This window comes from Diprion similis, chromosome 3, assembly GCF_021155765.1.
Source record: "Diprion similis isolate iyDipSimi1 chromosome 3, iyDipSimi1.1, whole genome shotgun sequence".
NCBI lineage: Eukaryota > Metazoa > Arthropoda > Insecta > Hymenoptera > Diprionidae > Diprion > Diprion similis.
In genome coordinates this window covers 5,960,353-5,985,375 of record NC_060107.1, presented here as the reverse complement: position 1 = coordinate 5,985,375, position 25,023 = coordinate 5,960,353, and the positions used below count along the sequence as shown (strand labels likewise).

The following is a 25,023-nucleotide window of genomic DNA, read 5'->3' as shown; positions in this document are numbered from 1 at the left end:
CGTGTTTTTGGTTCTTTGATTTTGACCCAGGAAATCTTACTCCAAGTATAATAAGAGTGAATTGAAAGGAACGAACTGAAGTTTGTTTAAGTGTTACTGACAATAAAAGTTTAAAAAAATAGGTCATTTTTCTTCTACAAAAATTTCTACAAAAACAAACTTCACGTCTAGAATCCAGATTCAAATATCGTGTCGACCGGTGTTAAAAGAAAATAAACAAAGCAAACTTTATAGGTAATAAATTAATCAAAACGAAATTGATAAAAAATACTTAAATACAAACTCAAAATAATCGTTGATCTGTGTAATTTCTAAAAAAAAAAAAAAAAGGAGCGCATCTTGTTCAGGGTTCAACGGCTCGAAAGTTCGAAAGAAGTTTAAATTCAAAGATCACTTCGTGATCCGGAGAAGGAGAATTGCTCAGCTGGTGATTTTTGCCAAGAAAATAAGTAACGCACGACTGGAAGGTATTCTTTTTCTCCTTCTTCAATGGCCGTCCAGCACCTTAACTCTCGAAGTGAGCCTCAATTTGCACCAATTGCAGACAACAGATCGCAAGACCATGAATCCTTCCAATTGTCGTCCACTTTATTTATTTAGTTAGACATTATTATGTCACATTTACATGTATATACATACATATATATATATACTTGAATAACGATTATTATTCGCGTATAGAGACACGATCGAGGTCCTCTTTCAAGAGAAAGAGATAAAGGAATAGTTAGGAAGAAAGAGTTGCCGTGAATTTCCTTAATCATTTGTGACGTCAGGGCTTCGACAAGATACGAACCAGTTTATATAGCACAAGGTGAAGATACTCGTTACAGCCTGCGTGAATACAGGCTAAAGAGGTCTGTCACTTTATAGATTAGCTATTGTTTAAGTTGTGAAAAATCTGTTTTTATACCAACATTCCTCAACAGATCAACAACATCCATTGTCTGGAGGTTCGATCTTTCGGGTTTTATTCCATCGACGATAGATATCGATCTCTTCACGACGTTTTCATTATCATATCTCTAAAGTAAAGAGGAGTAGAAGAAAAATAGGGGAAAAAACACACACAAAAAAAAAAAAAAAAAGGTCTATAAGTCGATAACAATAAGTAGCAGGGTTTAATTAGCTTTCAATTTCACCAACATTTTAGATATCAGTCTTGATGCCTTTCGTTGCCTTAGAGAATCGAGAGAAGCTTTTCAAATAACTACAAGCTTATCTGTTCTGCAGAGGAAATTTATGCAGGCCTTTACTCTCGCGTTTTACTGACTTTTTATTCAAATTTCATCAGGCGTCACGGCGTACTCGAGGTCAGCTGGTTAAGTTCCTTTCTTTACTTTTTTTTAGTCGAATAATGTCCTGCGCAACTTCGCAGCCTGGGTTTTTGAAAAATGACAAATGATGTTGATTTCGTTTAACAGAAATTTATTCTAGTTATTTATTTAATTTATTTATTGAAAACCAAATAGTATAAATGAATTACAATGTATGCAACAATCGGGGACTAGTATTAACATACATTACATAAAAAAAAATTGAAAGAATAACAACTAAAAAAGAAATAATCATAATAGTACATAAACTTTAAAGGATCATTAGTTAATGCATTTCCAATTCCATCTTCTTCAGTTCAAATAAAATGGAATACCAAACGAAAAACGATTAACCGATTAATCCCAGAACACTTTACTTAGTGTTCATTGATTAACAATTGAATAAATCGCAGACAACAAAGAAAAATTCAAATATAAATATTATTATTCAACTTGGAGTCTAATTATGCAGGTCGTCGATCACTTTGAATGTTTGTAGTTGCGTTTCGCACAAGAACGAGGCGAGCAAAGTATATAAGGAGTCGTAAAATTCGCTTGGGAATTCGCACGTTTCGCAAAACAAGTTTTCCTTGAGCAATAATGGAAGTTTTATCTGGTCCACGTAACGTTCACCGCGTTATAATTACACCGTTCAAAGTGATGCACCAGCACTGCATCGTCACATATAGACAAACATTATTGCCCAAGTAAAGCCATAGAAAGAAACGCCGAAGACTTAGGTGCGACATATGGTTGATTCCTGTAGCGTTCATCGATCGATTTTAGAACGCGTTTAAAGAGAAAGATTTCCGATCAGAGGAAAAAATGGACGTGATTTTTATTTTGCAACGAAACCGGAAGCAGCCACGTGCTTCTCGCAATTTTAGCATTTGGCACTCCTGCATGGCGCCAGCGTGGGACAAGATTTGGCCATCGATCCGAGCCAAGAATTTCGATATTTGCTGATTGGTGATCTAGGAATGCCGGCTCCTCGGAATCTACTCCCGGAAATCGGTCTTCCGCTTCTCGTTTTAACTGGAATTGGGAATTTTGTCGTTTTAAATATAGTAAACATGTTTATATTTCGGTGAGAAATTTTAAGCCCATTTTGGTTTTATCGTTTAGCCGGCACTTTTTTACCGAGAGGCCGGTTGGAATGAAAGGAAAACGAGATACTCCCGATGACGTCGAGGCGGGTTCATTCGGCGTTTGACGTCATGGACTGACGCATGGATCTCTCAGGATCGTTTGGTTAATCCGACCTGTATCGAGTTGTGTTGAAATTCAAGTCCTTGATCACGTCACCTTTGAATAAGGTAACAGAGTCCTGAAATTAACTTCGTTTCATGCTAAATCTCGTAATTGTAACAAGTAATTCGGATTTTTCCTGAAAGGGAGGAATTTTGTTTTTACCAAGAAAAGAGGAAAAAGTATAATTATATAAAAACGGGATAATTATGTTGTTGAAAACTGAATAAATAGAGAAAATACAAAGATGAGAAAAAATAACAACAACGATTATAGAAATTTTGCGAAAATTTTTCTCAAATTCAATTTTTTCCATTCGAACATTGGATCGTTGCAGTTAAATTAACGGTGTCTCTGAATATCGGACGTAAATATTTATTAAAATCGAGTAATAAATTACAGTTATTATACGAAAAAGGCAAGAATTAGTGAAATAATATAAATAACGAAACTGGAGAAAAAAAAACATGCCGTTATTAATCGCGAAATTATTCAAGCACTCGTTTAGACATTTGGGGTAATAATTAATCGTACATTAATTATAACAATTAAACAGGCAGTGAGAATAATAAGACGTCAGTCACACATTTTTCGCCTCAATATTTCGGCCTGAATTTTTTTACTCAGTGATTTTTGTGGCTGCTGATAACAAATCTAAGGCCAGAATTTTATGATTTCTAAATCCAAGATCTAAATAACTTTAAACATTTCACTTTGACTCAAAGGGTTAATTCGTATTATACTTTATTTCAAGTCTATGAATAGTTTATCCGTGTCCAGGTGCAGGACTCGGTCCTTTCAGGTAATTGGCAAGCCTGCGACCGTCTGTAAGAGACATTCATATAGTGCATAAGATTGATCCACGCTCACCTATGACTCGCCAATCTATTAATCATTGCGAATTTCAATATTATGAAAGTTGAAATGAAAACTATGCCTGATCGAGAGCCTGAAAGACATCGAGATCGTCATTGTCATCGTATTTTATACGTGCTGGCTCTGCTTTATATAACGAGGTATATAAGTCCGTGAAGAAATCTCATCAAACAACGCTTCGTTTATTCTCAAGTGGCTCAAGTAGTTTAAACAACTTATATTTCAGACCCTTGCAATTATCATCCTGGAGGTACCGTAGAGGAAACGCCAATGGCGGGGCTTTTGCATTTCATTACGTCACTCGTGCGTAATAAATATGCGGAAATTTTACTTCTTTACTCCTCAAGCTCGACTGCAATTCTCTGACAAGAAAAAAAAACAGCAAATTTGATAAGCGACGAATTTTTACAAGTCATTTATTGTTGGTAGAAAATTATTCAAATTTTACTTTGCTTAAAGATTTTTAAATCTTTACAGAGTGTTCGCGATTTGATGGAAGATTTTCCCACTAATTTTGCACTCGTGTATCGCTAGTTTTTTGGTCAGTTATGTTAAAATAAAAATTCTTCACTTCCTGGGAAAATTTTCAGATCGATTTAGGCGAAATTTTTCTTCAATATTTTTCACCAGAGAATAAAAGTTTCAATAGTATTGTCGGATTTTTTTTTTTTTTTCTACAATTTTGAACTGTTTTTTCGCTCAGTACAGGTTTGATTGTGCTGTAATCGAAATTTCTCACTTTCTCAAAAATATATTTTCTTGAATGCGAGACGAAAAAATTGACATTTCAACTTTGATAAGAATCGTTGTTTTTTTTTTCTAATCCGGGTTCGTTAACTTCTTTACTCGCAATACCGTTGCAGAATTATAAGTGAGACCATATAACGATTGCGCATGGGTTCGAGGTTTGAGGAAGGTTGACAATGAACGTTTACCTATTGTGAAATGGGAAATCTGCGTATTCCGAGCATCGCTGTAAAATGCTTCCGCTAGTCTATTTCAATCGCTATAATTATCTTCTTTTCACGGAAGGAAAACTGCGCACTTTCACAAGGTGGTGGAACTGAAATTCTGAATTCGTAGAGTTCGAAGCCGAAAACGCCGAATTCCGAATCGTTTACTGGCGAAACTTGAAGTGAAGAAATCAAACTTTGACGAAACATCAAAGTTTTTAATAGTCCGAAAAATGGGAGAATTTAAAAGTCTGAAACATCGAAGTTCCGAGCGATCGAAGATTTTTGGTTCCGCGAATTTCTGGCGTCGTCAAATTTCACCATTTTCATCTTTGTTTGTTTAAGTTGAAAACAATCCTATGATAACGTAGGTAACATTGTTAAAACAGTAAATTTCAACTGGAAATATCATATTGTTAAAAATAACTGAGAAATCACATTATAGAACTATTTTTTCGACCGAAAAATCAATACAGTTTATCTCTTTTTTCAGATATACAATACATATGCATTAGGGTGGCGCAAAAAAACCGACTATTTTTTTTTTGAGTCTCGTGTGACAAAATGTTAGTTTTTGATGTTTTAAGAGTCCATTCCAAAGGACGGTTCAAAAAAAAAATTTTAAGAGGTCGCTCCACATTTTTTAAAACGTCAGAAATCGTCAAAAATCGATTTAAAAAAAAAAAAAAAAATTTCTCGTTACGGTATAATTTTATAGACAAAAAAAAATTAGTTTCCGAAAGTTTCAGTTCAGAATTTGAATTTTGAAAGGTCGCTCATAATTTTTTTTCAATTTTTTGGTGCATTTCTTTAGATCTTTTCGAGCGACCTTTTAATATTCATATTAAGATTTCATAAATTTTTTTTCTTTAATTCAGTAAGAAAGAATCGATAACAATGCACCACGACATGAATTAAAAATCAAACAAAATACTGAAAATATAATTTTTTTAATTTAATTTTTTGACGATTTTTGACATTTAAAAAAATTTGGAGCGACCTCTTAAAATTTATTTTTTGATCTGTCCTTTGGAGTGGGCTCTCAAAACATCAAAAACTAGCATTTTGTCACACGAGACTGAAAAAAAAAAAAAAAAAAAAGTCGGTTTTTTTGCGCCACCCTAATATACGTATACAATATACAAACAAATTTTCTAATGTTTGTTATACGATCATGATTTTTCAAACAATTGACGAGCTTGAGAAAAAGTCTGTCTGGAGAGAATTTGAAGTATCTGAAATATAAATTTTTTTCCTGAATAGAACAAGCTATTTTGTTATTTTGTTAATAATAATTGGTAATCACAGTTATCATTTAGTGTTTGCAGATTTTCTCCGGATTATATTTGAAATTTAATCTATCTTCAGTTGCACACTTTTTGCAACATTGACTTGTCATTTCTTCTGTTTCGGCACATCTTTTATCTGCCTGTAAATCCCACATACAAGGATTTCCACAACGCTGTTAAAATGCGTAAACACATCCGCACATTTTTTCTTTACAGGTTAATAATTCCTCGATCCGATATTTTATCGCCATATAACCTGAGCTTTAATCCTGACATAATATCAGGATATTCCACGCGGAAATGAAAACGGAAAATGATTTACACCAGAGTAGAAATCTGAATGGCGTCCAAGTGCGTAGAATAAATGCTGGAAATTCCCCTTCAACCTTTCTTTTCATTACACACGGTTTTTCTTTCTTTTTTCCTCTCGCCTTCGATCACCGAGTCAATTAGTCGAATCATCGGACAAACGTGCAACTCAGGATGTTGCAGAAAGGAAATGAATCGAGGATGTATCAGATTCTCATTTCCCTGACAATGCTGAAATTTATTTCGACGCAATCTGCATGCGAAATTATGTAGTTTCCAATAAATAAAATTTTTAAGCTGTTGCAGATGAATATGCTCGAAATTTTGAGCAAATTTTTATTCCTATTTTACTTGTACTTCCAGATTTAGCATTAGATAATTGGAACGAGATGAGCAATTTGCAAATTGAGCTTACTATGATCGCAGGAAAATGAAACACTTTTTTTCTATCATTTCTCATTTTGCACATTGGATAGTAATAACGTGTAGGTATCTTCTCGTGAGGTCGCAGAACTCCCTTTGAAAAATCTTGAAGTTATCAGCAATAGCTTAGATATGAACTTTTTATTTCAAAATCTTTTATAATTATGGAAAATCGATCAGATTCGATCGATTCCACTATGCCTTGGCTCATTTTATTTACTTTCTACCATTTTACTGTATCAATTCATCTGATGAATTTTTCTTCATTTTAAAATACTTTGAAATGAAAAACTCATTTCTAAGCTATTGCTTATAACTTTAACATTTCTTTTCGGGAGATTTGAATCAAATTCTCTTAGCTCACGATTAGATAAATGTCATTAATATCCAATATGCGATTATTGCGTATGGAATTGATTAAAAAAGTACTGATTCAAGCGTGTGAACTACCTCAAGTCATTCTATAAATGAAAATCAAACAAATCTATTTTATTTTTAAAAATGATTCTAACCGATCAAACATCGATATCCAACCCTTAATTCCTCATTCCAGTAAATTATTTATAATTTAACTGTATCCAAATAGCTCGTCTTCGTATCTTACGATCATAATAAAAAAACAATTTCAAATTTCAAATTAAAACCGAACAATTCCATCTTGATTCTTCTAACTCGACGACCAATTACGAAGGAAAAAATAAACGAAAGGTTCAAAATCTTTGTTCCAGGAATCCTGTGAGATTCTCCTAAACTAGTGCGATCCATTCGCTTCCGGTGGCCAGGAACCGGGGACTTGTAATAATGGAAATGTGTCGTCGAGGTTGACAGAGGAGCGCGCAGATCCACGATCTACGATCTACGAATTAAATGACGGCAGGCACTAACCGTCGAGGAGACGCGGCTCTGTGCAGGCGCTATATAAATATAATACTTGGCACGAGAGTGGAGTCCAGTCAGCCCGCGACCACCGCACCTGCCGCACCTCGTTACGAGACCGATCTCGTCCAAGTCTCGAAATCGAAGGAGTTCCCGAGGCTCCGAAGAATCGGGATCGCACGATCGATCCGGATCCGACTTTGCCACACTGATCACGCGAATTCGCCGATTAACGATCGTCCGCACGTGTTACCGATCCACGGATCCAATGATCACCAGGATATTGTTTTAAATTATTATATTGCCACGGAAATACGAAAGGTGACGATTAGGATATCGGAAGAAAGAGTGAAAGACGAAGGAAGACACGGATTTCCAAAATGACGTCTCACGACAATCTCGGATTTACTTCGAGCACGGTGAGTGGATTCGATAATCACTTTTCTAGCTTCTTTTATTTCTAATTCTTGTTTAATTAAGGGAACGCGTTAGTGAAACTCGTAAGTTTTTTCGATTTTTTATTGAAACTTGAACTCGTCATGAAGCTCTGTTCCAATCAGTTACGTTCTACGTGTGTTCAGTCATTATTTAAAATAACGTCGAAAAGTGGTGTTTTTTGAAAAGCTCCTTGTGTCACAATTTTTATCGATAAAATCTGAAAAAATTCCACAGCTATTAGATGAGCATAGAAAACAAAATTTAGCATGGAAATTGCGATCCAAAAAGTTACCACCTCATTGTCCTAATAACTGGTAATCGAAAATTTTTATGCATTTTTGTGAAAGTTGTCAATTGCTAATTTTTTTTTTATTTTCGTGAAAATCTATGCAATCGATGAAAATGCAAGTTGTAAATTCAGGATTAAAATCGTCTCGATATTAACATTCAGGCTAATTTGTTTAACGAATTTGATCGCTTCGACGATTTTTCTCTTCTGTGCTTCAAGTTTTCATTCTATCTTATCTAGATTCTCGAATACGCGATGGTTCAAAATTTAATATTGTGCTGATCGCAATTGGCTAAAGTAGACGATAAGCTTGAAATCAATTCCGGAGTTTATAATATAACAGAACCTGTGTCAACATCACGTATTATTAAACTTCCAACGAGTAACATATTAGATATATACATATATGGTATTATAGCCGTTTACAACACGATTTAGTCATGCCTGTGTGTTTTCCGTGTTCATCGAATATTCCAGGTAAATCGTTTGAAAACTTCTGCATCGATTTGTCACTTCGTGTAATTCCCTTACGTATATATATATTGTTTATACGTACATTGCGTTTTTAATTCAAGTTCAGCTGTTTCACGCGTTTTTTCTTTTTTTCTCCCTCGATTTACCATTTATAGCTGAAAATACGTATTCGGTATGCATTCTAGACGAAAATAGTGTCAAGCCGTAAGAGAAAAAGAAATGACAAATATAGTTGTTGAAACTGTGATTAGAAACAATTATTTTAAACTCATTTAACACAATTGAGGTTTAATATGGAAGAGGAATTAAAAAAATCTCTGTTATTCTTGATTTTCTTCCAATAGCGTTACCCTTTAAGAAAAAAATACCTGTCGTCGTAAAAGTTTAACGAACCCGTCAATTCTCCACGAATCCATTAACACTCGACCAACTTATACTTAATTATAAAAAAAAAAAAGCAGAAAATTAATGAAAACGTCTATTTCCTGGCAATAATTAACGATATTCCCAAAATTTATCTACAACTAAATTTCGATAATATTCAAATTAGCCGTATTCCGAATATTATCCTTTAGCCTTGATGCTATTAATTTCCAAGATTTAAATTATTCATCCATCGAAATTCACCTGATCAAATCTCAGTCCTACGTCACAAACGAATATCGTTAACTATTTATTCAACATAATTAAATCATTTAATTATTGAAAAATCGTGACCGTCAAGGATAATAAAAATAATGCGAATCCGTCGTACGTACGGCGAAGAACCTCCAAGTAGTGATAGACGCCCGTATGCGTCGTCCGAAATGAGACATCGTATGCAGCCAGACGGAGGCGCAAAGCCCGAAGTAGTAACGCCGATTATGAACGGACGTCGCGTCAAAACAAGATGCAGCCACTCAGCCGGCTGACCAAATACTCGCGCTTTCTACTCACCGACGCCCGACGATTTCGCGCCTCAGGATCGTCGGCTATTACGTCTTCTTCACTCTTTTCGTTCGCAGACGTTTCGTTATCGTAATGATTGTTGTTGTTATTATTGTTATTATTATTATTATTATTTATTAGACATTATTTTTTACCTTGAACTTGAAAATCTTTCCCAGGATCGGCAATAATTCTTTGCAATAAAATATTACCTTAAAAAAGAAAACGGTTTATATACTATTGCATTATTTGTAATGAAAAAAAACAAAGAAAGAAAAAACAGTGAAATTAACGTAAATATGTTGGAATTATTCGTCGATAGAATTGTTTGAAAAACAAGTATATATCTCTGCATTTTGTTTTTGTTTTATTATTCTGAAGACATTAGTCTGTCTGACGACGAATTCGTTACAACCAACTTACAACACTTTGTCACTTTTTCAAGTCTAAGAATTCCTCGGCGTTAATTACTTTCTTGGTAAACTGGGATTAGTTATCTTTTCGTTCCTTAGATATGACATACAGTTAAAGAGTAGAGTGTGATCGTCATCTTGATCATCATCGTAATTAGAAATTTTCACGGTACACGTTGACGAAAATTTTTCGCGGATGTAGCTATAGATTATTTGTTTTTTCTTCTTCTTTAGCACTGATTGTTTCGCACTTGGATCGCCGAGATAAATCTCCGAGAGTTTATCGCGGTTTCTGATTATACCTGGTTTCTCTAATTCCCGAATGCAGATCATGAAATTAGGTTCTTACTGTCACTTAATTTTCTTCTTTACTCTTTTGCGGCACTCGATTGAAAGTCAGTCTGTACTATGCAACTAGCCGATACGAATATCGCGTAGAATTATAAATCTATAAGTTTATTTAGCTCTATACTTTGTTCGGGATCAACCAACCGGAGCGTTTAACGACGTTATTACAGCAAGGCAGGCGCGATTGTACAGTTAATTGCGGTTCTTATGCGACGGAAGTTAACGATAAGTTTCGCTCTGGCTCTCGCCGAATGACGAACTGATGCTTGACGTTACAGTCAAGTTAAACCCAAGTCCATGTAAATTGAAAGAAATCGTGCAATATTTATCCGCAGATACTATATCTAACCTAACCTTGCTTTCGGCAATATTTATCCGCAGATACTATATACCTAACCTAACCTAACCTAACATAACTATATACGTACAATATTTGTCAACTTGGTGAAATAGTCCCGATGAAATTGATACAAATTATTTTTTACGGCATGGGCATTGAAAAGTCCACTTTTTGCGGCAGTTTTCGTTCCGTAAAGTAACGCTTTGTACGGCAGCGAACAAAGTTGCGGAATAAAGTCTTTATTCCGCAGTTTTGATGCGCAGTTCGAAGTGCGCATCCCAAACTGCCGAATGAAGTAGCTTCGTCGAACAGATCGCGACATAACCTCACTCTTCGTTTTGCTTTTCAATGCCCATACGGTAAAAAATATTGTATGTCACATGCCCGTAAACCGTTTTTTGGCTCAGATAATTTCAGTACTCGCTTCCGGCTCGCCTTCAGTTCGTCCTGAAATCTTTATCCTTGTCAAAAAAAAAAACAGACGGTTTACGGGCATGCCATATAAATAGCTATTTTGTTACGTTTTTTTCTATATCAAAAATATTTGCATAAATTCCGTGGTGAAAAATCGTTGTCATGAAAAATAAATCATGTTGTTTAAACAGGAAATGGATTTGATATTTTTGGAAAGAAGAAGAAGAAAAAAAAAAAAAAAAAAGAATCTTTTGTTGAGCCCGGTATACGTTGTTACGTGTCTATTATTTACGGAAGTTGGAAAATTTAATTGAAATAATTATCGAGTCGAGTATCAATTATACTGACATTGGAAAATTAATGTTGTCGACGAACGTATAAACGCGGTGTAGATTTTCTTGACGACATGACGCACTTTCGAACAACGTGAGACGGGTAAGATAATTGCAGGTGGATGCTAAATCGGTTTGGAATGCCTGTTACGGCTAATGATGGATTCCTTTGAACGTGTATCGTGCGCCTGCTGTCGACAGGTCAGTTTTAAACGCACGTGGCTGTCACGTGTTACAATGCTGTGGACGATCTCAGACCGAAAGCCTTGTGCGTTCAATATTGACGCAACGTTTAGACCGAATCCTTAAAAATCGTTGTAATACATTCCGCGACTGTCTCGCCTGACAGGCTACTAAACATTAGCGAAATATTTTCGCAACCTTGATTAGTTATGCGCGCTTGATGAATAGAAGATTTCTAGGCCATGGCGATCATTTGCATATGGGGAATTCCATGTGAACCCGACTAACGTCTGATTCCCGCAATTTATCATTTTGTTTTAAAATATTTTCTCCAATCCTTCCGAATCTCAAAAGCCTCATTTTTTTCACATTTTTTATTAGACTGCTCAATTATTCATGAATATTTCATGTGATTTCGAATCCGAAGAACTTTCCGTAAAGTTCTCAAAAAATTATCAGAAATTTTATTTTCTATTCCAAACATTTCATGGTGGGTCGATTTTTTTTCATTTTTTTTTTTGCACTTAAATTTTTTTTTTTTCTTTTTTTCAATGGCCTGAAAATTTTCAAAACTCCTATTTTTTACTTGGAACATTTCTAAACCAGTTTCATCGTGGAAAGATTTTTGTCTACTTTTTTATCAACTTGATAATAAAACCGGTTTGGAAAATGGGTTCTTTTCAAAAATACTTGAAATGTTCATGACTAATTGAGGTCCAATTGCGGAAAATATTTTGAAGAAAATCGAAAATTGTGAGGGTCAATTGTCAGTTGGTTTCGCAAGGAATTTCCCGTATATATGTGTAATGTATTCGTATCTAGGTTGTGTAGGTGAAATATTTTGCAATAATTCTACGGTAATATCTATTCGCGTCGTGATTTCTAATTGACGCGCGGATTACGCGTGCATGTGACGGTAATTTTTATTACACTTAACGCTTTGTAAGAATTCATGCTAAACGAATCTGCACTGATTATTACGTGAGAAAAAACGTTGAGTTAGCACGAATTAGAGCGAATTATAGTCCGTCTCGTAAGCGGCGTAATAACAGTTTAGTAAACAATGATTTAATGCATCGTGTAAAAATGTGTGATGCGATGTATGCGAACATTGATTGTACATCGAAATTTCCGCTTTGCGCGACGATTGCTAAACTGACATTTTTATCCACTCGATCGTTAGTTATAGTAAAAAGAAGTTCAAGGAAGAAAAATTGGATAAATAAAGATTGTGCGCGGGACAGATTCGTTAACGTATATATATATACATACTTTAACTGAATAATTCATTCACCTTCTCATTTCGCAATTGAAAAAATAAACAGCGACTCGGTTATCGCGTAATGTCGTCAGTTGACTTATTCTAAGTAGATATAACTTGAGTTGCGAATGGGTTACAAAATGTCGGTTAGAATTTTATTTTGGCGAGGGTAGCTCGGTTGGAATTTAACATCAGAAATGAAAATTTTTTTTGTTGAATAAAATGACTTAAAGAAATAACTTGACTGTATATCAATGTTGTGTTAATTTTCACGCGATTGTTATGCAACATGATTATAGTCACTCTGAGCAGGTGATTAATGAGCTGAGATACCCGTAAACTGTTTATATGTATAATTTCTTTTTTATCTCAGCGTTTGTGACAATTTAAGCACGCATAAAAGGAGGAAATGTATAATCAAGCAGGCAATAAACGAATAACAACTTTAGTAACGTTTAAATCAGGCATAACGAAGCGTGTACAGTTTTTTTTTTATAGATTCACTTGACTAGTGAGAAGTTTTTATTTCGTACAATTTACCGGGTCTTTTTCATAGAACGATATAACTTATTCAATCAGTCAGTTAATTATAGTATAATTATATAGAAATTTTATTTTATTTCTTAGAAAGCTGAGAAAATATTTACCCGAGGGGAGGTGAAGGAAAAAAATTTCATTAGCACATTCACAAAACTTAATTAAAATTTACCTTAAACTTTGTATTTACATTAACACCAGTCTTGCGTAATTACGTTGGAATTTCGTACGATTCCGGTTAGTCAGTTCATGTTACTCGTTTAAACAACGTCGGAGATTCAAACGAGGAAAATAAAACTAAAACTTGAAAAGAAAAAAAAAATAAGGAAACACGAACAGAACTTTTCCACTGTACTTGTTATTTTTTTTTTTTTTACTTAACACCGCAATCGTTTCTACCCGAGTATTTATGTGCGTATCTTGTTAACGGTGGGCAAATACTATTACAGACGGTGAATAAAGATAATGGTAATAACTCGTGTATAATTTAACCTAAAGAGATCGCGTCTCGGTCTCTAAAAGACAAAGGAGGAAAAAAAGAGAGAGAAACTGTAAGAAGTAGCTTCACCAAAATATTTATTATTTTACGATAACGTGGATGAAAAAACCGTCAGTTTTTACATTATGCAATAACGTTCATACCTTAACAATTGTCAGACGTGAAATCACTGACGAACAATTATACCGGTTTTGGCTTCTTTCCAATTATTTTTTTCTTACGGCTCGCATAAAAAAAAACTTGGGATATATATATATATTCTTTGATTCATTGAGTTATAAAATTTTGAAGAAAATTTCAACTCGATGGTAATTTTTGGAACTTTTATACTATTTTCTTCCTACAATCACTCATTTAACCGATTTAGATCAAGTCAATTTAGCGATTTATCGATTAGTATCGACAAATCGTTGGTAAATATTATTTTGAAAAAGAAAAATTTGTAAAATGAAAAATTGGTTGTTTGATCGTGTTACAAAATATTTATTGATCTTTGAAGTAATTAGTAATTTCATCGTTGTTTTCTTTGGAAAAATTGTTTGAATGAAAAAACAAAAACGAAATCCTGAAACTTATTAATTATACCGTGAGGCTACCGTGAGTATAATTTGAATTACCCTGAAGCCAATCGAACGAGTAAAAGACGATGAAATTGATTCGATATTTCGAAGAAGTTAAAAATCCTCGTTATAATTAAACGTCCAACGTTTCTTTGGCGGTAAAAAAGGAATCTGCAAAAATGTGAAAGCGGACGATGAGAAGATAGAAAGATGGAAAAAAGATTATCAGGGTCAGTTGTTTCCCTGAGATGGTCAGGGTTAGGCTTATTACCCGAGTTGTCGTACGGAATGTCCCACATATACAGGATATTCCTCGGGAACTGAAGCACGTGCGATCAATCCGACACAAACTCTAGTATGTCAATGTGTGTTTACCGGTAATCAGAGATACAGAAGCGATCCGTGACCGAGAGAAAAGGAGGTAAAAACAAAACCAAGAATGCATGACGTTCAAGAAGATTGATCTCGCGATGATTAATGCCGCACATTATCGCCTCTATATCATATTACACATCATTAATACGATATCAATTAAAACGCGAGCAAATCATCCATTCAACACAAAATATGATATATCAGAGTCGCACTTCGACTTGATAATCATCAATTAGTACCGTATACAATGATATAATTAATCTCAAACTAATCTGTCCATCGATTAATTAATATTGAATCCAATTATTCGTTTCAATATAATTATACAATAAATTCTCTATTATTTTTCGTTATTCTTTGATGATGTCGCGTTAAATCTGTCCCCGGGTATAAACCTAATGGATCACTGAGTGAAACCAGGTGCAAAAGTTGAAACGCATTACGCCTGTTCGATCATTGCACATACATGCATGCATACATATATATACTTACGTGTATCAAGGCGAGCGAGAGTGAGCCCTGGAGGGTAGGAAATTTCCACTCTGTCTCACGACTTGACGCGTTTTGTGTCCTTCTTTTCTCTTCTTTCTCTCTCTCTCTCTCTCTCTGTTCTCGCTCCGCGTGTGTGCGATTTTTTTTTCACGATACCTTTTTTTTTTTTGTTTCACTTTTTTTAGTACCATTTTTATTTCTCCCTCCTTTTTCAACTCGGTTGCGTTTCATTCGCGTAAAAAACTGTTCTACACACACAAGCAAGCAGGTGAACACAGAGGTACCGGTTGGCCCATTTATCCAACGGGCAATCGTTTCATTTTGTATCGCAGGTAATCCTCACACCGCAGTGCATCCGTTGCTGCAATTCTCTGCAATTTGAACTAATTGAACGAAAATTTTTTCTTTTTTTTTTCAATGGTGATAATTCACGAGTCAGATTTCAATCCTGTTGTAGAAATTATTTGATCGATTTACAGACGCTGATTCTATCGCTTTAATTTAGATCTAATATTGTATGGTAAAAATGTTAGAAGGTAATCACTTTTTAAACGGAGTCCAGATATGAAATTTGGAATTTCTATTTGGTCCTTGAAAATCGTTGTCAATGAAACATCAGAAGCTGGGAGAATCGATGAAGGAATTAATTCCCGAAAAAATGATACGAGATGTAGTAAATTTCTAAACGTTTAAATTCACGAATTTCGGTTAAATTGAATGAAATTTTGACGCCAATGCGTGAAAGAAAAATTAAGAATGAATTTAAAAGGTGTGAGTTTAAGTTGAAATGAATAAAATATTAAGAAGAGGAATTAATTATTAATGTCACTCGAAATATTTTATCTTGTTGCAAAAGAAATGTGAGAAAAATTTGTTGTGCGTGTAACGTAAACTCTGCACGATGTACCATCTGGCCGATTTTTAAACTACCGCACCTTCTTAACGACTGGTTAATAATTACAATAAATATAACACACACGTGCCTCGCGTAAACGAGCCTTGGTTGGATAATGTTTTTTGTCATGTTATATTCTTTTCCTTTCCTTTTACTTTAAACTGGATACAAACTGGATTCTCGATACTGGATACGATCGTAACTGCATCGAACCCGGTCATCTCGCGCAATTTGTATTGATTGCTAATTATCCGGCCGGTTTTAATCGGTTACAGGCTTCGAGCTGCAACGCGAAATCGATGTGTTTTACGAACGTCAAATCAACTATCGCCGATCGTTTTCACGTCGAGTTTAAGCCATTCCGGTGATGAATATTATATTGAAAGCCAGACGCAGCGAAATGTTTTTTTTTTTTAATTTTTATTTTTTTTATTTACCAACGATAAGATAAGTTTCGCTTGTTCAATTAACGAATAATTTTTTCACCACTCGCGTAAAATTTCATCGGTTTTTTGTCTAGCCGCGGAAGTATGAACGATAACGTGTAAGCCTATGATTGTTTGTACGTCACATCATTGATTTGAAGGCTAGACGTCATCTGGGTGATAAATCTAACAATGTGTATCGATCAAATCATTTAACGATTATGCCTATCCGCACAGAATCAGTAATCTGATACTAATTTAGTAATTAATTGCCTGGAGATAGTAACGCGAAATTTTAGTGTCGCATTCCAATTGCAATCTGTTATGATAATCAAGAAGTGAAAACATATATATATATATATGTTTAGTATTTTTCAAGACTTGTTTGAATATCGAGAAAAAAGTTTTTGTAATTTTTAATTTCTTCATTGTGTGCATTGAATGCGACTGTTACAGAGAACATAAATTACACATGAGATAAACATTTCTCTATTCTCTGTGTGTAAAATATATTATACAGCTTGTTTCATATTCAACTTTAACTTTGTAAATTAAACCCACTCGGCTTTAGGTTATTTCATACGTTTAGTTTAAACTATGCATTTATCCATATGAATTTATATATTTATTTGCTTTATTCCCTCAGAATGCTGTATACACTCGGAAAGAATCGCCGCCGGATATGAAGATGAATATTACGCATTCCAAAGAACAAGAAGCCCCGACGGGGTAAGTCGACTGTATAATATATATGTTTAGTAAAGACGTTATAACAGTATTACGTGATGTGCGATATTCGTTTATACATGACGTTTGAACGTACTACCGAAAAAAGTTTCGAAAATCTATAACGAAATTAATTTTTTACGATGACACAATGCAATGTACAAATTTTTTACCATTTTCAAAAATAGCGTAAAATTTGTACGAAAATTTTTCTTATTAAAAATTTCGAGCTCACAGACACTTGTGTCAAGTTTCGAGTGAAATTTATGCGTTCATTTTTTGCTTATATTTTATTTAAATAAATTTCGTAACAATTAATAAAGTAAATAAAAAATACAATCAAATTTTCAAATGAATATTATATTAAAAAAATTATTATTCTTAAACCCCAAATTATATCGGTATAAAATAAATACGAAAAAAATTTTAAACGTATATTTAATTTAAAAATTCTGTTAACTAAAAATCAATATAATTATAAGATATTTACCTTATATTAATCAATTAAAAAAAAAGCTGAAAATTTTTCTTATAAACTAATTTAACAAATTAGTAAATATATATGTTGATTGTTGATGTATATATATATATATATATTTTGAATTTGCAAAACAGTAATGGCCGGAACGAAATCAGCAACGGCATATACGTCGTCGAACTCCAAGACAAGAAGAAGAAGCAACAAGCATCGGTAGGATCGGAAACCGACGAATATGATCCCTATCGTCACAGAGAAGTTGAGCACCCAACTACGTAAGTTTCGTTTTAAATCGAAATGATTTAATTTACAGTTTAAAACATGGGAGAAGAGAGGAAAATATATGATAATTGGAAAATAAAAATGGTAAAATTGATTTATCAATTATCGTCTACAAACCAATTAAAGTCAATTAATTCTTACGATATTTCTTCGAGAATCTATTTGAGAATCTAAAAGTAAATTTTGTTTTTGAGTTATTGAATAATTTCTTCTGTTTTTGTTTTTTTTTTTTTTTTTGTTCTTTTCTCGTTCAATGATGCTGCGGTTCGATAAATTTCGTGATAACTGAAAAATATCTAGTCGATTCGATTATCCTTGTGGCGTACATATCGTTGTACTGCTGGAACAGCTATGCAAATACTTGTCTCAATTGCCGTTTCTCAAAGCAGGCTTTTCTTCTTTTTTTTTTCTCGTTTATTTTGTTGAACACTTGCTCGGATACACTATTATGTATAACTATATATGTATATTATACTCCCGATGAAAAATTTATACTCTCAGAGTCTGCGGTGGTTGCCTGTAATTATTTACGGACATTACGGTATAGCGTGCCAAAAACACCGAGCGAGAAAATTTTTCTCCTCAACTTTGAGCGTGTACAAACGAATATTTGCCGGTTGTCGTAGTTCTTTTTTCTTTTTTGTTGTTCTGTTTTATTCCTTTCGTAACATTCTTCGTCTTTTTGTTATACTTTTTTTTTTCTTTTCTTTCCTCCTAGATCGTTTGTAGAAATTTTTTTTTTTCCCTTTTGTTCTCTTGTTTCTATCGGATAACTTTATGATTTGTAATAAATCAAGAAGACTGGGTAATTTCAGAATTGCAAAGAGTTACGAGTCTAGGTATATATAGTCTTGTATTTTTATTCTAATTTATGATTGAGAAAAGGTTAAAAATATTTGCAAAATCGTTGATGCAAGGTGAAATGGTGACCGGTAAAAAGAGAGACTCACTCGCTGTTCTTTACACGTGATTACCTGGTTTTGGTGAAATAAAGAATACCGGCTTGACGAATGGGATCGCGAGCCATGATGTCATCGCGTTAATATCTTGGCTTTGTCGAGAATGGAATGCCAAAGTCAGGATCTAATTCGTTGTATAATTGAGACTTGTTTTTATTTGAAATGTTATGGCGAGATAAGAATCCGACGAAAACATTCCAAACGTTTTATTCTTATTACATTTGCCTGTGGGGAAAAAACTCGGCGTGAAGCACCAACGCATTTTTTAATTGACCGAGGATCGATGATGTAACAGCGGTCCTATAACGATGGTAAAATGTTTTTCAGACTATTTTTGGGGTCTAGTAAGCGAGGAAAATAGACACAAAATCTTTTCTTGAATCCACGATGCCTTGCATAGTTCATGTTATTTATCAATTTTCTCTGCAGCTTCGTTTCTAACACATTTTCTATCTTTTGATTTTTCAAGAATTTTTTTCTCTTTTTGTACAATTTTTTATTCAGACGGTGGAGTCAATTCACCCGTTTTGCTATTTCTGATTGTATACTTATAGATTTTCGTTACTTGAGAGTAATTATTGCGATTTAAAGTAAATTATTATTGTTAGAAATAAATTGATTGGAAAAAAATCGTTAAAATTGAAGGAACGATTCATATCCGAGAACGGAAATGTTTTTAGTTTGGGATCGCTGATTACAAATCCGAAATCGGAATTTAAAAATTCAAGATGGCGGATCCAATACGGAGGACGAAAATTTGAAATTCCGTCACAATCGGAGGAAAAACTCTGTCCCGTGGTTTTTGGAGTCGCTGATTACAAATCTGAAATCAGATTTTGAAAATTCAGCACAGCGAATCCAATCAGCGACCCCGAAAACTCGTGCACAGATTTTTTTTTGCCTGTATTCAAAGAAATTTGAAATTTTCGTCCGCCATGTTGGATCCCCCATCTTGAATTTTTTAAACCAGATTTCAGTTTCGTATCAGTGACCCCAGAAACCACGAAATACTATCTCGCCATAAAATTTTACTGAGAACAACAACGTATGGCTCCAAGGGTTGGTTATAATAAAACGAATCGTTAAGCAGACGTCTAATAATAAATGTCCATGACATCGTTTAAATCACCATGCGAGCTGAAAAAATAGGAATCAAATTATCATTATATATTAAATTGATTGCAGTAACAGCGAGACGCTTCTTCATCTCCTGAAGGGCAGTCTTGGTACAGGCATCCTGGCGATGCCGATGGCCTTCAAGAATGCAGGTTACGCTGTCGGACTGGTGGGTACTCTGGCCATCGGTCTTCTCTGCACCTACTGCATCCATCTCCTGGTAAAATCGGAGTATGAACTTTGTAGACGCAAGAAAGTACCTTCTCTATCGTATCCAGCAACTGCCGAAAACGCCTTTCGCGAGGGACCCTCTTGCTTCAGGGGCTTCTCCAGGATTTCTGTGTAAGCACTCCGACTCCAGTACTGATATAAACTAATAATACAGGGTGTCCAGTATTCGTGGAAATTATGGAATCAGGGAATTCCCAGGGATTTTTATATTCCCTGGAAAAAACGTGGGAATCTCAGGGAATTTCATGTCGTAGATGGAATATAATAATTTTCATCCTAGGTTCATAAAATTAACTGGATACCCTGTAATAATTCTCTGCGCTATGAGATAGGCGTTCAATAAATTTCAGATTTCACCTGAAATAGCTATTTATGTGTTATGCCCTTAAACCGCCTGTTTTTTTGGCAAGGATAAAGATTTCAGGACGAGCTGAAGGCGAGCCGGAAGCGAGTACTGAAATTATCCGAGCCAAAAAACGGTTTACGGGCATGTGAAATACAATATTTTTTACCGTATGGGCATTGAAAAGCAAAACGAAGAGTGAGGTTATGTCGCGATCTGTTCGACGAAGCTACTTCATTCGGCAGTTTGGGATGCGCACTTCGAACTGCGCATCAAAACTGCGGAATAAAGACTTTATTCCGCAACTTTGTTCGCTGCCGTATAAAGCGTCACTTTACCGAACAAAAACTGCCACAAAAAGTGGACTTTTCAATGCCCATGCATAATGGGCTCTAATCGAAAATTGAAGTGATGCTCGCTCATTATTGCCACTTGTATTTTCCAAAAAAAAAAAGGTTTTATTTTTTGCCAAAGCAGTCAATTAATTGCAGGCTTTTTAACATGGACAAAGTTTAACTTTTCTTGTAGAAAGAGTCGCAAGAGAAAAAGTTAGAATTGAAAATCGTATCTCGACTTCTACCAGAATATTGAATATTCCAAAAATCTGAACCTCCGTTGCGGTCAATTTTTTATACACTAACTTACGTGGAGGTAGAAAGTAGTGGACGAAGCCTCTGGTGGCAGATATGTGCAAAATAGGCGAGATGCGAGCTACTATTTTAATTCGCGGAGAGTTTAAAATAAGCGGCGACGTATTCTGTATACGTAATAAACTCCGCTTGGGACACGCAAATTTTTATTACCCATAGGCGCACACGTGTCTCATTGTGTGGGTACGAATATTATGCGCAAAAAAGTGTCGTTCAATATCTGTATAAGATATCGAGGACCAAAATATTATCTTCCCTTTTTCTCTCGGAGATCATTGCAGCAAACGACACTTGTCATAACATTTATTCTACGTTATTTGCATTATGCTTAAATTCTCTCGAATGACAAGTTCTATATCAACTGCGCACTCATTTTGCATCTATAAAGTACTTTAAGTCTATATAACGGCTTAGCGAAGCTTTGCGAACATCGTTTAAAATGTATCTCTTCTTTAATATATGTGATAACGTTTCCACTCGTTTCAACGATTCGATAGAGTTAAGTTTTCGAAGAATTTTTTTGTAAGTTTTGCATTTTTTTCCCTTTAACCATCTAGAAGATTTTATAGTTTTACGATTCGGCTGAATTATACTACAGAGATATTCATCTTGAGGTTATAAAACAAATCCACATTGCTAAACATTATTTTAAAATCACACAGATAATTTCATTACGCGTGATAAACATTTAGATGATGATAAGGATAATTTGAAACCACGAATTGAAAAAAAAAACAAACAAAAACGTTACACTGATGATATGTATTCTTGTTTTTACGATAGGCACGTAATCAACGTATTTTTGTTGATATATCAGCTGGGATGCTGCTGCGTCTACGTGGTTTTCATCGCGGACAATATCAAATCTGTAAGTATAAACGTTTGTTTTTTATTTAAGTATATTACACAGATTCCTCTTGACATTTTAATTTAAATATGAACAGCAAAGTTTCTTTACATGGATAAAATTAGTCTAAAATTATTAATTTACATAAATCGAAATTTTCACACCGTTACTCGTTTTTGGTTAGTCGCTTTTTCGAATGATTTATTGGTTAAGAACGCTCAAGAAATTTGTCAAGGAAGACAGTAAAAAAAAAAAAAAAAAAAAAAATTGAAAAACAAAAACGATTAACACCAACGATAAATTACTTGAATATTAGTTCAATCAATAAGACAAAACTATTTACATGTGGCTGTTAATTAAACTCCAACCAATCCAAATATGAACCCTTTCCAGTTCAGAGCTACACGATTTCTCATCTGAAGTTGAAGAATCCACGCCACCTGGTGGCGAAAATTTTCAACCTCGTCGTGTTTGATTATAAAAAATCGTTTTACGTCGAATATTTCACTCGATATTGATTCAATGTAGAAAAATAAAAGCTCGATAGCTTCCGCGAGTTTTTCTGTGTCTTTGTATTCGTATAATTCACTCGAAACGATCAGCTGATTACCTAATGCGACGCCATGTTGTCCCAATCGTTTACTCACCAGAATTTGACAAAAAAAAATTGTTTTTTTTACCTGATATTTCGCGTATTAGTTTATTAAATTTTGACGTGCAATTTTGACAGGCTTTGGAGGGTCACGTTATGGAAATCGACACTAGGTGGTACATGTTGATAATGCTGCTGCCGCTGATCCTGATCAACTGGGTTAGAAATCTGAAGTACTTGGCGCCCTTCTCGACCTTTGCAAACGGCATCACCTTCGCCAGCTTTGGTATAATCCTCTACTACCTGTTCAGGGAGCCTCTGGATTTCGAGGGTCGAGCACCGGTTGGAGACGTCAAAAACTTCCCCCTCTTTTTCGGCACGGTTTTATTCGCCCTCGAAGCCATCGGTGTGGTAAGAATTACTCATCAATCCTTATTCAATGTTTCGTGCATAAATTTTCCGACATTCTTCTCTCTCACCATGAAAAACAATGAACTAAATGAACAACATCAATTGGAGAATATCAGTCGTCAAAATATGATGAAGTTTAATTTTTTTCTCTTTCTCTCCCCCTCCCCTATCTTAAAAAAATAGATTCTTCCTCTGGAGAACGAAATGAAGACGCCAAAATCCTTCGGGAGTCCCTGCGGTGTTTTAAACATAGGAATGATCACGGTGATATTTCTCTATCTGGGGATGGGATTCTTCGGTTACATCCGGTACGCGGACGTCATTAAGGGCAGCATCACCCTCAATCTTCCGGACGAAACACCCGCCAAGGTAGCCCAGGTCCTTTTGGCCCTTGCCATATACGTGACGCACGCTCTTCAGTGTTACGTAGCCGTCGATATCACCTGGAGTGATTACCTAGGTCCTGTTCTTGAAAAGAATTCCCACAGGCTATTCTGGGAATACGTTATGAGAACGTGCCTCGTTGTTGTCACCTGTGAGTATAACATTCTGAATTTCATTTTTTCTTTCTGATAAACACTTGCAAGATATTTCTTATGTTTTTCAAAATACTGTGTCTAAATTTTACCATTTTTTTTACGCTATACGCACAATTTCATCGCGGTTTTAATGGGGAAAAAAAAAAAGAAAAAAGAGAGAGAAAAAAAAGCATACACACCGGCTTGTTTTAATTTTCGAATTTTCTGCCGACCCCTTTTTTATCTTCAAAAAATCTTAACTCTAAACCGAGGAAAGTAAAAAAAATTTACCAAAATCGAGTCATCGAACTTCTTTGATCTTTAAATTAAATTTATACTAGTCAATGTAACAGATGAAATTAAATGTCAGAACGAATTGTTTCTTTTTTTTGTCAAAAAATGTAATGTAATCGATGAATGGTTTTTAATCGATTCTAGTAAATATTTTATTCCCAAATCCGCAGTTCTCTTCGCAGTTGCAATTCCGAAACTGGAGTATTTCATATCGCTGATCGGCGCCCTCTCGTTATCGGGACTTGGCCTCGCATTTCCGGCAATAATCTACACCTGCACATTCTGGACCGTAACGAATCGCACGGAGAAGATCATAATGATCGCGAAAAATTCGGCAGTCATCGCTTTTGGTTTTCTGGGCCTGATCGCCGGGACTTACACGAGCCTTTTGCAGATTATAAACTATTTCAAGTCAATGGATGTGTCGCCTTGAGGGATGATGAAGGGTGGCAAAATTCTATTTTCGGAATTTGCGAGAACGAGCTTTTATCGAGCGTCGTCGACGTTTTATCGGCGATTTTTGAAAGCTCGTCTATCCTCAAGTTAGCACTTTTTCATTGAGAGTGAATGAGAGAATGAGATAATCGAGCCTGATGAATTTTATTATTTATCTTGACTCAACGAGTCGATAGAAATGTTTTATATTTCATTACACACAAATATACACAGGTTGAACAACATTCGTTTGAAATCTTGTACAGAAATTATTGAAATCAAAAAATGCGCTGGACGCTTCGTCGCGAATCTTTCTTCACCTTTCGTCTCGTTTAACGGTGTACATATTAATTCCCCAGAAACGCGGTTATGTGAAATCGAAAAAAATCGTGTTAAATCCTGTAAATAGATAATATGATTTGAAATTTTGCATAGCATTGGGAATTTTAAAAAATTTTCATAAAACGTGCGGGAATGTGAATGATTTTGAAATTGAGTTTAGTTTTTGGCCTGAAAAAATTTATAGAATTCAATAAATCTATTGCATTAACGGGCGATTTAATTCGCTAATCGAAATCCGTAGGTGAAAAAAATAAAAAAGATTATCGATACTGAATAAAAAAAAAAAGAAAGAAAGAAAAAAAAACCT

General features: G+C 34.7%; 1 protein-coding gene across 2 annotated transcripts; it reads left to right on the top strand.

Moving 5' to 3' along the window:
• Positions 1-7,142: 7,142 nt before the first annotated feature.
• LOC124404045 (proton-coupled amino acid transporter-like protein CG1139) lies at positions 7,143-24,783 on the top strand. Of its 2 annotated transcripts, XM_046877856.1 has the most exons (9): positions 7,143-7,602; positions 7,636-7,709; positions 17,139-17,221; positions 17,834-17,971; positions 20,123-20,395; positions 22,061-22,145; positions 22,855-23,127; positions 23,311-23,662; positions 24,110-24,783. In XM_046877856.1, exons 2-9 carry the CDS (start codon positions 7,671-7,673, stop codon positions 24,370-24,372), a joined length of 1,506 nt encoding a protein of 501 aa, XP_046733812.1. In that variant the 5' UTR covers positions 7,143-7,602; positions 7,636-7,670; the 3' UTR covers positions 24,373-24,783. The 2 variants fall into 2 exon arrangements, with proteins under 2 accessions (XP_046733812.1, XP_046733811.1); XM_046877855.1 differs by having other exon boundaries at positions 7,143-7,709.
• Positions 24,784-25,023: the final 240 nt, after the last annotated feature.

What these genes read in the sequence shown, in the direction of transcription:
- LOC124404045 (XM_046877856.1), top strand. Translation starts at nt 7,671, where the DNA reads ATGACGTCTCACGACAATCTCGGATTTACTTCGAGCACG. An exon ending in TCGGATTTACTTCGAGCACG is followed by an intron (nt 7,710 to 17,138) that starts GTGAGTGGATTC and finishes TTATTCCCTCAG; the next exon opens with AATGCTGTATACACTCGGAA. An exon ending in GGCTTCTCCAGGATTTCTGT is followed by an intron (nt 20,396 to 22,060) that starts GTAAGCACTCCG and finishes TTTTTACGATAG; the next exon opens with GCACGTAATCAACGTATTTT.